The sequence below is a fragment of the Desmodus rotundus genome, chromosome 8 (genome assembly GCF_022682495.2).
Source record: "Desmodus rotundus isolate HL8 chromosome 8, HLdesRot8A.1, whole genome shotgun sequence".
Lineage (NCBI taxonomy): Eukaryota > Metazoa > Chordata > Mammalia > Chiroptera > Phyllostomidae > Desmodus > Desmodus rotundus.
The window spans coordinates 2012687-2026988 of NC_071394.1; the positions used below are offsets into that span (position 1 = coordinate 2012687).

A 14302-nucleotide genomic window follows, 5' to 3' on the forward strand; every position below is an offset into this window, starting at 1 on the left:
GTGTCTGTCAACTCCTCGCGCTTGGTGCCCACTCCTGGTCTGCCCGGGACCCGGGACCCGGGAAGCAGGGGACTGCCAGGCTGCCAGCTCCCCTCGGCTCTCCCCAAGTTGCTGTGTGGTACATTTGTTGAGTTTTTACTATTTTTTTATTTTCTAAAGTTTTATTCCTTCCCCGCCCCACATACTTTTAAAAATCTTCCAGGCCACCATTTGTGGCCCTTACTACTTACAATTGTCTGCCTTCTATTTCTTTGTTATTTTGTTAAGAGGTAATGTCTCTATTCTGAATCTGAGCCGCAGCATCTGGAATCCGTGGGCTCCGACTCTTGTTCAGTAGTGCGTTTCCGTGCGTCTTACGGTTTGTGGTTTTGCTGAGTATCACCTGTGGGAATCTTGAGGGTCTGGACTGGGGACTAGTGAGTGTCCCTGAGTGTTATCTCTGTCACTTTCTGTTTCAGGAGAGTTGGTGTTTCTGCTGCTTTGACTCTTGTATTAGGTAGAAATAAAAAAAAATTATGTTTAGATTCTCTCTACCACCATTCCCAGAGTGAGAGAGAGAGAACTTATAATAACCTATCTTAATGTTATCATTTATTTTGAAATCTCTCCCCCCTGTGCTTTGGGGTGGTGTCACGAGGAAAAGCAGGTGTCCCCGGGTGTGCTGAGTGCTGTGTGGCTGGCTGGTGGATGTTGTCCTGGATGCGCAGTCTCGTTTAAAGCTGTCCCAAGTGTGAGGTAGTGTAAATGATTCACGCAGTGTTTTTGACCCATTTTAGAATATTCTGAAAGATCATAATCAGCACACTATAAAAATAAACAAGACTCTTGTTATAACCCTATTCACTACAGAGCAGGAGCCTGTAAAAATAAGCTTTGATGCTAAAACTAATGGCTCAGTAAAGAAAACTACTTTACTATGAATTTGGACTTTTCCTTCACCACATAGCATTTTATTCCTCCTTATCTTTCTGCACTTGCATTTGTGAGAAGTGTGAGTATTTGATTGGCAACCTTTTGCAGATAATGGTGGCCTTTGTTTGAAGGGCTGTGTCAATGTTTGGTCAAGAAGTTGTCATAGTAACTGATCTTGTACAGAAACCACTTGACACTGGAGTCGTTAGCTCTCAGGATGCTCGGGTCTCACATGAAGTCGTTGTCGTTTCGTCCTACAGGTATTTTAAGGTCTAAATGAGTGTGCTCACTCACTGGCTCACAACTCTGAATGTAACACCATAACTTAACTCTGTGGCACAGGCTGTAAACTTGCCTGTAGACACGTGCAAGGGGCCTGCTCACTTCTTGTCGGCTGGCCTCACTTGTGACCCCTGGGTCTGGTTAGTAAGTTTGTTAGCTGACCGTGTGTTCAGATGAGAGCAAAACAAAACAGAATCTCATGTGGTAGCCTAAGTATTTGAGGTGACATATGGAATTAGTTGTGGAGTGATTGAGGATTAATACTTTCTACGAGGTGTGAGCGGGTTCCCCGTGCTCAATTCTGTTGCAGAGTGAGGTGAAACTCATCAGCACAGTACTTGCCCTCAGCAGCAAGGCCAAGTACATCCTGTGTTTTTAAGTGGGAAGGTGACATCGACATCAAAACAGATTACTGTATTTTGCTGTGTATAATGTGAGGTTTTTTGCCCAAATTTTTGAGGGAAAAATAAGGATGTGCATTATACATGGGTAGTACTAATTCCGTGTCTATAAATGTTTTTAATTCTGTAATTTATGCTTATGCAGTAAGAGTGTAACTCTAGAATGCAATAACGATATCTGTATGCAAAATAATGCCCTTAGAATATGATAATTGGTTTTATTTCTAAATATAAATAAATTAAAAATTGAATTAAATTAAAACAAAAGGCTTTTTTTCCTGAAAGCTTGGGCCAGAAACACGGGTGCACACTATGCCTGGGAGTGTATTGTCCGTGGCACCACACAGTGATTTAAAGCAACGGGCGCTTTCTGAGGTCTTCTCTTGACAGACTCATGCCAGTTTGCAGGACCCGCAGCTCATCCACAGTAGTGACCGCAGCCTCGAGGGGGCGCACGGCACAGCGACAGTAGTGACAGAACCCGGGGCGCCCGTGCGGCCGTCTCCGACCTGGGGCCCCAGGGCCGTGAGCAGGGCCCCCTCCATGTCCGTCCTCTTCCTCAGCAGCGTGTGCCAACGCTGACGGCGTTCCTGGGGGGTCCACGCCGAGGCCCGAGGCACAGGGGTGGGCCCTGGCTCTGTGAGCCTGGGCACGTGCGCCCTCTGACCTCTCTGTGTAAAGTGGGAGGGGTCAGGATTGCGGACGCCATGTGCGAACACGCAGCCCAGTGTCCAGCCCCAGGAGACACCCCTGCGGTCGCAGGCCGTCCCGTGGCTGTCAGCTCCCGGCCTCGCAAGCTTTTGCTCTTGAACTAGGGGTGGCAGTGGTGGCCGGCTCCTAGCCATGGTGGGAAGATTTCGCGTCGCCATGTGTGTCTGCCCGAATGGTGCCCAGCGGGCGTGCTTGAAACAATTATATATACACGTAGTCACACTTTAACGCTCAGTGAGTGACATCTACGTCACAAATGAAAGCAGTGCCACTGCTGGGAGTCAGTCGGAGGGAAAGGCAGGCAAGACACGCTTTGTGGAAGCAATGGACACTGCGTCCACGGGACCCTGAGTCCTGGGCCGCCACCAGGGGTGCGTGTGCACAGAGAACTCAGCCTTGGGGCCCAGGCCATGGGAGGTGCCAAACCGCAGGGCGCCGTGAGGGGGTGGGGAGGGCCTGTTGTGAGGCCCTGTTCCGTCCTGGGCCTGCGCACGTCACAGAACACAGGGCCACGTCAGACCACAGATGGAATGCGGCCGCGGTCCCACAGCTCTGAGGGTCAGGAGTAGTGGGCATTGCTGTGGGAGAACAGCGCTCAGGCCCTGGCCGGAGCGGCTCAGTGGTTGGAAGTCTTTCTGCAAAGTGAGGGGTCCCCAGTTCGATTCCAAGTCGGGGCACATGTCTGGGTTGTGGGTTTGGTTCCCGCTCAAGTGTGTGTGAGACACAGTGGATTGGTGCTTCTCTCTCGGGTGTTTCTCTCCCTCTCTTTTTCCCTCCTTTCCCCTTTCTAAAAAATTAATAAAATCTTTATTAAAAAAGAAAGACAACTCTCAGAACTTTCCTTTTAAAGATTTTATTTATTTATTTTTAGAGAGAGGGGAAGGGAGGAAGAGAGGGAGAGAAACATCAATGTGTGGTTGCCTCTCATGTGCCCCCAACCAGGGACCTGGCCCACCACCCATGCCCGTGGAATGGAACATGCAACCCCGACTGGCAGTGGGACCCGCGACCCTTCGGTTCGCAGGCCGGCACTGAGTCCACTGAGCCGCCCCAGCCAGGGCTCAGAACTTTGAGTCACTTTTGTAAAAACAGGATTTCCCATTAGAATTGTTAAATTATAGCTTTCCCTTTTTAATTTTTGCAACTAATAAGAATATGGTTTTAATGAATGAAATAAAGCAAGTGATTATATTTTCCCACCTGTAAATAGTGTTTAAAAATTACATAATTAATCTCTAAGAAAATTTTGTGGTGGCGTAATTTCCTCAAGATGTAATTGCTCCTGTGCTGTGGATTCTTCAGAGTTGTTCAAGGGTTCATTCAGAACAACTAGTATTTTGCTAACACGTACATACATACACACACACATCTTGATTTATCTCTTGTGGCTTTATTTTTGCTCAATAGTAAACCTACTAATGACGTGAGAACTTAGTTCTTAAATTCGGATTTGCTTCTTTCTATATATAGGAGCAAGAGACAAACAAGTGTAAACAAAATGATTTTAGAATTAAAGCCTTGTACTTAAAGTAGTGGATTGAGTAATTCAGTTTCATTGAATCAGCCTTAACTGCCTCCAATATGTGAGGAATAGAAATGACTAATGCCTGTGTGTCTCATATGGAAAATAACATTCACACAAAGTGGTACCAGAGCCCCGGTTTGATCGCTGTTCATTCATTTGTTCATCTGCTCACTCGTTCAGCTGGTAAATGTGTATTGACCACCACGGTCGAGGTGCTGATGCAGAAACTGAAGCTTTGAGAGGAGGTGGTGCTCAGGCCAGCGACAGCAGGTGGCTGTGCCCTGCCGGGCAAGTGCTCCCGGTGCCCACACGGGAGGGGGACAGACGGGGTGTGCAGGCGTGCGTGTCCGGGTGCACGCTGACTCCTTCTCTGTTGGAGCGGTCGTTCCCGCCGGGAGACTTAGTTCCCTCCGTAAGAAACAGGTGCGGCAGGTCGGCTGGGGCAAGTCTGAGGCGGGGTGCTAGCACACTTCCTGGGCACGCATGGCTGAGCTTCCTGACCGTCTCAGCTGACTGTCTGAGTTTGTCTAGGGACTCAAAGTGGCTCTCGTCCTGTGGCTGGCTTCTCCAGGGGCCTGGCAGTCACCCAGAGAGCAGGGGAAGGTTCATTCCCCTGTGTCGTTTGCCAGGCACTGAGAGCATCGGGCAGGGTAGGTCTTGGGCGGGTGGGGGGTCTTTGCAAGGGCAGATTACGAGGAGGGGCAGCCAGCAGAAGGAGGGCAGACTGACTCACTGGGGAGTCAAAACCTTTCAAACTGGTGGGCAAAGAGGTTCAGGGTTTTCTGTGGCTGGGTCAACGCAATTTTTCTGTAAAGGGCCCGAGAGTAAATATCGTCGGGCTGAGGACCAAGAGGCAGAATGGGATATTCTGAAGTACTCCACAACCAGAGCCCGAGCGCCGAGCTGAGGGTCCACAGTTTTGCTTGGTAAAGTCCATAATCTAGCAGCTGAGTGCAGTGTTTTATGGGGCATGTCTGCTAATGGGAAGAATGGAGCCTGGCTTGAAGCAGAGAACATGTCCCTTAACTGAGGTTCACATGGGTCTCCCCAGCATCAACAGCAGTGGCGGCTGGTGCCCCCTTACCGCTCACCTGTACACAGGCTCAGCTACTTCATCTGGGAAGATGGCCTCATGCTGGGAGGTCCTCTAGTGCCCCATGGTCCATTGGCTATGTCAGCTGAGTGTAGCCAGTGCTAGAAAGCACTTGTGTAATTCTATTAGATTCGTCTCTTTATGTTAGACTTGAAGCATGCTTTATTACTTTGCAGATCAATCACAGTGGGTGGGTAGGTGGGAGCGCCTCAGTTATAGAGTTAGATGGATTTTGAAATATGTAAATTTTTCTGGTCTTGCACTAAGATCTAAAAATGCTGTTGGAACTGAAGGTTGAGTTAAGAAGACGGTCTCCTGGGGATTTGGCTGGAAGTGGTGGCTGTCCCCTGGTTTCCCTCCCGACCACTTGGGAGGGGAGCAGTAGAGGACAGCTGGATGGCATGGCTTCGGTTCAGACGCTGTCCATTGTCCCTTACAGCAGCGGTCCCCAACCATCTTGGCACCAAGGGCCGGTTTCCTGGAAGACAGTTGGGGGTGGGGGGACACACAGGAGGAAGGAAGGAGCTCAGGTGAGCTTTGTTCGCTTGCTTGCCCTGCGACCCAGGGTTGGTGCCCCTGCCTCACGGAGCTCACAGGCTACGCAGGCTCCTGTGTGGAGGGCCCATGTGTTTCTTTCACTGGTTTTTGGTATTACTCATTTCCGCATCCAGCATCCAGCATCATTGTTGACACAGGATGCATAAAATACGTAAAGCAGACATTTAGTGAATGAATACGTCTGAAGTGTGTTCTTTTGAAACAGCATTGTTTTCCCCTTTTTACCGTAGGTGAAGAGCGATTATATGTCAGAGATAGCGGACCAAGTGGACCAGGACGTTGCTCTGAAGTTGGGTTGTCTGGAAATACGGTAAGGTGCTGACCGTACATTCAGGTCTTTATTCATCATGCTTAGAAACTAACTGGGTATTTTTATTTCCTCGTGAAGATTACCAGTAAAATATGGAATGAAACGTGATTGAACATTTGAGACGATTCTGAGTGGGGTTGGCCATTCTGAGACGTGTCTGGTAGTCACGTTTGTGTTTGCGCCGTGGCCTCTATGGGGCGGGGGTATGTGTGACGCACACTGACCACAGCGGCCCTCTGGTGTCCCCGTGGCTGTTCGGCTAGCAGGTGCCGTCCCCAGATGAAAGGTGAAGTGCAGAGGTGGCGAATGTAGCTGGTCTCTCACAGCCGCTGTCCACATCTCATCTTGCCAGAGAGCCAGACCTGCCCTGCCCAAAGGTGGGAGGGGCCGCTCCCTAGACGCCAGCCTGTGTTAGCCAGCTGCCTCCTTAGGGTGTGTGGACGCGCTGCGGGTCAAGCTCACTCTGTGCTCAGACTTGATCAGCGTGCCTGTGGCTGAGCCACAGCAGTTTTTATCATTGGACAGTGCAGACATTCTTGACACGTATATGAAACCCATATCTTTCCTGATTGTAGGCGGTCATACTGGGAGATGCGGGGCAATGCTCTAGAAAAGAAGTCGAACTATGAAGTATTGGAGTAAGTATTACGCATCTGAAAATAAGCCTTCTAAAAGCAAATATTCACAACTAAATCATTCTTCAAACTGTAGTTTTCAGTAGTTTATCTTTACTTAAAAGTATCATAAAATAACATATCAGGGACTAACGTAGAAGTGCTGGAGGGTGTCGGGGAGGGGTGGTACTGGACGCCTGAGGTGGCGGTCCACTCTGAGTTTGGGAGGAGGAGTGTGGGCACCGGAGGGGGTGTTGGGCCGGTCCCGAGCTGAACAGGAAGAGAGAGCAGCCTCTGCGAAGGCACAGAAGTACGGACAATGGGGTGGCGGCTAGAGCGCCGCCCCTGGGTTTCCAGCAGAGGGCCTGGCTCCTGAGGGCGTGGTGTGGCGGCTGTCAGGGTTTCCTGCCCCTCACGGGCCAGCCTTAGGCAGTGGGGAACCTCTCTCCGGAAGTTTGCACGTGTGAGTGTGCACGTTTTTTTTTGAGTGCCCTAAAGAGGTCACCAGTTTTCTCGGGCACGTTATCTTGCAGGCCTGGTGTCCGGGCTCAAGTGAGGCTCCCGCCACCTGAAGTTAAAGCCACGCTGCCCTGAGGCAAGTGTGCGCTGTGATCCGGGGTCGACGTGGGGTGCGGCAGCCCGCAGGCCCCCGCAGCTGAGCGGAGTGCCCAGGCGTGCCACTGCGGAGCCCGCAGGAGACCGGCTTCACGATCACACCTGCGGAAACGGGTTAGGGGGGATGTTGAGGTTTTCCAGTGGTTTTCTGTGCTTTAGCCTCATTTTTATTTTCTTACCTGCCAAGTGTCCCATTTAAAAGAGCTCTAGCACACGGACAAGTACTACAGATTCCTTGTTACTCAAAAGTTGTTGGAAAAAACTAAACTGTGGACTTCCCGAGCATTAGTTGCCCTCAGCGTTTTTGCAGTGGAGTTGTTTGCACCTGGGAAGTTAAAGTGACACCCAGACTTCCGGCCAAGACGGAGGCGTGGGCAGATGCACTGTGCCTCCCCGCACAACCAGGCACACTGTGCCCCCTCGCACAACCAAAAGAAGGACAGCAACAACTTAAACACAAAACACAACCAGAACTGACAGAAAATCGAACTGTATGGAAGTCTGACAACCAAGGAGATAAAGAAGAAACATTCATCCAGACGGTAGGAGGGGCGGAGATGAGCAGCAGGGGGCGGAAAGGACTTGCGGCAAGACGGTGGCTGGCAGACCCAGCAAGATGGCGGATTGTGGAGCAGGGTGGGGAAAGCTGCAGCTGGCGACAGACTGCGCAACCCAGGGCTCCAGCGCAGGGAAATAAAGCCTCAAACCACTGATTAAAAACACCTCTGGGGGTTGGGGTGGCAGTGGGAGAAACTCCCAGCCTCACAGGAGAGTTCGTTGGAGAGACCCACAGGGTCCTAGAATGTACACAAACCCACCCACCCACCCAGGAATCAGCACCAGCAGGGCCCACTTTGCTTGTAGGTAGTGGGGGAAGTGACTGAAATCTGGCAGAGAGTGGAGCAAGTGCCACTGTTCCCTCTTGGACCCCTTCCCCACATACAACGTCACAGTGCAGCCAGGTGGGTTGCCCCGCCCTGGTGAACACCTAAGGCCCCACCCCTTTATGTAACAGGCGGGCCAAGACAAAAAAAAAATGACCCAAATGATAGAACAGATCAAAACTCCAGAAAAAATACAACTAAGCAAGGAAGAGATAGCCAACCTATCAGATGTATGGTTCAAAACACTGGTAATCAGGAAGCTCACAGAATTGGTTGAATTTGGTCACAAATTAGATGAAAAAATGCAGGCTATGCTAAGAGAAATAAAGGAAAATGTACAGGGAACCAATAGTGATGGGAAGGAAACTGAAACTCAAATCAACAGTGTGGACCAGAAGGAAGAAAGAAACATCCAACCAGAGCAGAATGAAGAATTCAGAAAAAATGAGAGACTTAGGATCCTCCAGGACATCTTTAAACGTTCCAACATCCGAATTATAGGGGTGCAAGAAGGAGAAATGGAAGAGCAAAAAATTGAAAACTTATTTGAACAAATAATGAAGGAGAACTTCCCTAATCTGGCAAAGGAAATAGACTTCCAGGAAGTCCAGGAAGCTCAGAGAGTCCCAAAGAAGCTGGACCCAAGGAGGAGCACACCAAGGCACATCATAATTACATTACCCAAGATTAAACAGAAGGAGAGAATCTTAAAAGCAGCAAGAAAAAAGGACACAGTTACCTACAAAGGAGTTCCCATAAGACTGTCAGCTGATTTCTCCAAAGAGACCTTACAGGCAAGAAGGGGCTGGCAAGAAGTATCCCAAGTCATGAAAGGCAAGGACCTCCATCCAAGATTGCTCTATCCAGCAAGGCTATCATTTAGAATGGAAGGGCAGATAAAGTGCTTCTCAGATAAGGTCAAGTTAAAGGACTTCATCATCACCAAGCCCTTATTACATGAAATGTTAAAGGGATTTACTAAGAAAAAGAAGATAAAAAATATAAACAGTAAAATGACAGCCAACTCACAATTATCAACAACGGAACCTTGAAAAAACAAAAACAAAAATGAACTAGGCAAACAACTAGAACAGGAACAGAATCACAGAAGTGGAGATCACATGGAGGGTTATCAACAGGGAAGTGGGAGGGGGAGGGAGGGGAAAAAGGTACAGAGAATAAGTACCATAAATGATAGGTAGAAAATAGACGGGGGAGGGTAGGAATAGTATAGGAAATGTAGAAGCCAAAGAACTTATATGTACGGCCCATGGACATGAACTAAAGGGGAGGAATGTGGGAGGGAGGGGGTGTGCAGGGTGGAACGGAGTGAAGGGAAGGGGGGGGGAATGGGACAACTGTAATAGCATAATCAATAAAATATATTAAATAAAGTGACACCCAGTAATAGGCTTTAGTCCCACAAAGAAATATACTCTCTCATCTTTCTTGAAACCATACCACTCTCTTGGTCCACCTTTAATTTCCCTATTTGTGGCAGAAACAAGTACAACAAATTCTTTCCACCTGACTAAGAAACACAGAAATGTAACCTATTTGACTGATGGCACGAGCGGTGTCACAGTGGGAAGAGGCATCCCTGCCCTGGCCCTCCCCTCATCCACCTGTCTCCCCGAAGCCCCCTGGGAGGGCGAGTCCCCCATGTCTGAGGCAGACCTCTTGGTGTCCCTAGCTTTCCCCTTCCCAGCGCCTGACATCCGCATCTCCACGATCCCCTTTCCCTCTCCCTTCCCCACGTGTCCGTCATGTAGCTCTGCTGGCTCTCTGTCCCTCCCAAACAGCTCTGCATCTTCCCCTTCTCACCCCTCTCCCCAGGCCCGTGCAAGAGCCTCCCCACCCTCCCCACTCCATCCTGGTCCATTCAGGCAGTGGCATGGAGCAGAGAATCGGGCCACACCTCCCTCTGCTCCAGATGTTGGTAGGCAGGCCTGGGGACCCAACCCACCGGACAGGAGGGGCCTGTAGTGCTCCAGGGGTGGGGGAGCGCCCCTTGGTGTTGGTCCCAGGACCGGACTCTCGTCATCTCGCCCTCAGCACCATGGGGTGCAGGAGGAGGTGGCCTCTCCATCTGTGAGCAGAGAGAGCCCAAGGTTCCCGGGTGTGAGGTGACAGCCATGTCTACTCGATGGCACATCCTTGGTTCCAGCCCCCAACTCTCCAGATGAGAAGTGCTTCTCCCCGTGGACTGGCTGCCAGAAGGAGAGCAGGAAGGGCATGCTCAGGGATGTGCCTTAAATATTCCAGGGTGTGTGCTTCCCTTCCATGTGCCGCTTTGCTCCTTCCCACAGTGCCCAGCACCAAAACCGCCGGGATGCAAAGCCCCCGTGCTTTCATGGGGCAGACGGATCGGGCAGAGCCTAGGGCACACAGCCCTGTTCATGTTCCAGGGTCACTGCAGGTGCTGCGTGTCAGGGGGATGGGAAGGGAAAGGGACAAACACACACGGTTAGGAAATCAGCAGAAAGCCAGGGGTTTCATGAATTACCCGGTAGGCAAAACCAGAAAACAGTATGTCAGTGACAGGAGAGCACTTTCTAAAGATGTGGTGAATGTGATGATAAAAACAAATATAAAAGTGAGAACAGAGACATGTTTGGGATTTAGCAAGGAGTCCTCTGGTTTTGGTCCTCACTGGTCAGATTATAGGCAGGGGATTGAAATGTTTGCCTGGAGGCCCCACCTTATTTCTGTGGGATGCTGGCTCGTTGAGAGTTGCAGACAAAGAAGCCCTTACTGTGTCCCTGTTTTGGTAGTTTGGTGTTTCCATATGGGACTCTGAGCAGACACCTGTCTCATCTCTCCCTCTCTCCCTTTGCACGTCTGGAGTGTCCCATGATGCTCCTGGCTGTCCGGGCTTGGTTCATCTCCAGCTCAGGACTGCCACCTAGGGGCTGGGAACCTGGGCCCGTGGTACCCAAAGGGAGGAGGAGGACAGGTGCTGCTGAGCCTTTCCCACCTGATTGCTTGGCCAGAGTGCTTTGAGGCTCTTGGTAGGAATGACCGATTTTGTAGCCTTATCTAAAGAAAGTCACTGGGGTTTCCAGCATTTTTGAACTTAGGCGACCCCCTTAATGTCCTCTCTCGTCTCCTGTGTGAAGCTGAGATGGTGGGTCTTGACGAGGAGAATGTGTCCCTTACTCAGAAAGTTGATTTTGAAAAAGCGTCAACCTTTAGATTTAATTCAAGGTTTGTTTTTTTAAACTCCCATAGCATGTCCCATATGTCACCCTAACGGGGCCTGTTGGCAGAGACAGCACCGCCCGCTGTGAACTGATGTTGTGAGACCGGCCTTCAGGGGGCGCTTGGGGGGGGGGCGGGTCCTCCTGCGGCGAGGTCTGCAGGGAGGCAGCGTCTCCTGTGGGCCTCCACGGCGTGCTGAAAGGACAGACTCGTGCCTAGGCCCAGTGGCAGTGCCGTCTTCACGCATCTACGCCACTATTAGCCACCCCTCTTCTGTGACTTTGCTGGTGAATTGGAACTTCGTCATACTTCCTTCCTGACTCAGATGTGCAAGGTTAAATGATTCAAATTACCTTTGTGTTCTTGCAACAGTGTCATTGCACAATTGACTTGGGTAGTTATTGTTACACTTCTTTTATATTTCAGAAAAGATGTTGGCTTGAAGCGGTTTTTCCCTAGGAGTTTACTGGACTCCGTCAAGGTAACGAGAGCTCACTTTGTCACTGTCAGAGGGCCGCACCATGCAGAAACCTCCCCTGTGGTGTGCGGTTCTCTCCCTTCTGTGTGAGAGCTAAGCTGCAAAAAGGTGACAGTACTCTAGTTACTGTAGTTAACGACAAGTAGAGTGTTATAGGTACAGCTTCCCGATCGTTACTGTTAACAGTGTCGAGAAGCCGTCAATAGCCTGAGACTGAGGAGACAGAGCAAGTGCACTGAGAACCCGGACAGTCTCCATTAGTAGTGGCCAGTGCCCCTGGTGGACAGATAGTGAAGTGCAGGTAAGGTGTGTAGTGAGGGGACAGTGGTACCAGAGCGCTGGCTGGGGTTGTGAAGGCGCCCACCCTGAGGGACTGGGGGAGGGCCTGCGGGGGGCTCTGTGCTGCCTCTGCCGCTCTTCTGTCTGGAATTAGGTAGCAGACCTCAAAGAGCCCAATTTCAATTTGTTTGAGTGTCAGTCACAACAGAAATCCAGTTTCAGAACTAGAAATGTTAAGAGCTCAGGAGTTACTAGTTTTGAGAAGTATCTCTACAGTTCCCAAGAAGTGGACGAAAGTGCTTCCCTGAGGACCACAAGGAATGCGTAGTTTCCTTCTTAGAGGAAGTGGTCATCGTCCTCGTGTCTGTGGTCAGCAGGTGACATGTAGTCAGGCACAGGAGCGCCTGGCTCAGCAGTCACTCAGCTCGCCTTTCCTGGTGGCTGCTGTCCACCAGCACCTGAGTGGGGCTCCAGGGGACAGAAACTGGGTGTCCGTGTGGGCGGTGCCCATCTGACACAGGCCCGAGGGCAGGATGAAGAAGCAGCCCCCGTCTCATGGAAGCATCAGTTACAGCAGCCGAGGCGGGGGCAGCCGGAGTGTCCAGCAGTGGGTGAGTGTGTAAAGCAGATGTGCACACGCACCACGCTCTGTTGCCTGGCCGTAAAAAAGAAGCAGACCTTGCTATCTGTGACAGCGTGGACGGGCCTAGAGGGCACTGTGCTAAGTGAAATAAGTTAGAGACAAGCACTGTGTGATTTCACTTGTGTGTGGAAATCTAAAACAAAACAGACCCACGCTCGTAGATGGGCAGTTGCCAGAGTTAGGGTTTGGGGGTAGGTGGAATGGGCGAGGGGAGTCAAAAGATACAAACTTCCAGGGACCAGTAAGTATCACAGGGGCGTTGATGCTGTATTGCATATTTGAAAGTTGCAAAGAGAATAGGTCTTAAAAGTTCACATCACAAGACAAAAATTGTGACTCTGTGAGGTGAGGGATATTGGCCGGATGTCGAGGTGATCCCTTTGTAATATATACGTGCACTGAGTCGTTACATTGTGTGCATAAATCTGACATAATGTTACGTCAGGTACAGCTCATCCTTTAAAACATGCTTCGCATGTACTGTTAACATGTCTGTGTTTAGCATTTCGTGAGTGGGTAGGTGTGGTAATTCCTCAGCTCATTCTTCTATTGGAAATTTTCTTCAGCATTCCATCATCACGTTTTCATCTGAGAAGCCCTAGGGGCCCACTTTGCCAGCAGCATCTGATAGATTCTCGGTTGACTATTATGAAACAATTCTTACGTTCGAAATGGCCGGGCAGCCGTCGTTTCAGTGGCCCGACCTAGCTCTGAGTAGTTTCCTGTGTGTGAGTGGGTGTGAAACCGAGCGGCACGCACAGGCAGACGCCCTGGTCTCCCCGCTGCCTCGGGCAGTGAAGCCCGTGCTCAGGGCGCACACCATGTCCGTGTGTGGCGCCCACCCCCGTGGTGCCCTTCTAAAGCCCTGGAGCACGCAGGTGGTTCGCTCGTGTGTCTTCAGGTGACCCCGCGGTGCGGGCTTGAATGCCCATCAGTGAGTTCCACACAGCGGTGCCGGGGCCACACAGAGCGGCAGGTAGGCAGGCACGCCACCATGTAGGTGGCCCGGCCAGGCGCTCTGGAGACAGCCCTGCAGAGCCCCCTTGTTGCTGAGTCTCTGTGTGGCTCTGTGATCATGGTTGTTGGAGCATAATGTCCTGGCATTTCCATTGCTGGGTCAAGGGTCGTGGCTTTCTAAGGTTTCAGAAGGCATGGGGCTGCCTTGACCCCTCCCCCGTGTGGGCCAGGCCCCTGTCACGGGCAGGGGCCAGCTCTTAATGCCTCACTGTTTATGTGCTCTAATGGACCATCTGCTGCCTCACAGACGTCTACTTGAGATATAAAGCTCACGACCTCTGAACCATACACTTGCCATGATTCAGATGGTATATTTTATGTTCTATGTATTTTATGGGTTATTTAAAAGAAGGCATACAGGCCTGGTAAGCATGACATTGTGTACTAATGTGAACCTAAGTGGCGTTCAGTGGGCAGGGGAGAGCCCTGCTGAAGTTAGCTGGTGTTGCTGTGGTCTTTGCTCCTTCTTAACTCTGAGAAGACTTCTGCAATTTTTCTGTGCAGGCCAAGACACTAAGGAAACTGATCCAACAGACGTTTAGACAGTTTGCCAACCTTAACAGGGAAGAAAGCATTCTGAAATTCTTTGAGATCCTCTCCCCAGTGTACAGATTTGATAAGGAGTGCTTCAAGTGCGCTCTTGGTGTGAGTATGAGGCCTGGGGTGGGGGGCGACACTGGGTTTCTTCCCATGTATATCTAAATTCCTGGTTGGGATCGAATTTGTCACGTTTTTAACAACATGAGCATGTGGGGAAAATGCAAAAAATGTGTCAGTGT

The 14302-nt window shown here is 50.5% G+C and overlaps 1 protein-coding gene across 11 annotated transcripts in view; it reads left to right on the forward strand.

The window, feature by feature from the left end:
* Window positions 1-14302, forward strand: part of PTK2 (protein tyrosine kinase 2) — a 154672-nt gene that overhangs the window by 65431 nt on the left and 74939 nt on the right. For all 11 annotated transcript variants that reach the window (XR_008427515.2, XM_053930016.1, XM_053930017.1 and 8 more), the window contains 4 exons: window positions 5713-5792; window positions 6368-6430; window positions 11533-11587; window positions 14028-14168. Coding sequence is in view for 10 of the 11 variants with exons in the window: in XM_053930016.1 (XP_053785991.1) it covers window positions 5713-5792; window positions 6368-6430; window positions 11533-11587; window positions 14028-14168 (339 nt within the window). In the remaining variant the exon portion in view is untranslated. The remainder of the gene's footprint in view (window positions 1-5712; window positions 5793-6367; window positions 6431-11532; window positions 11588-14027; window positions 14169-14302) is intronic.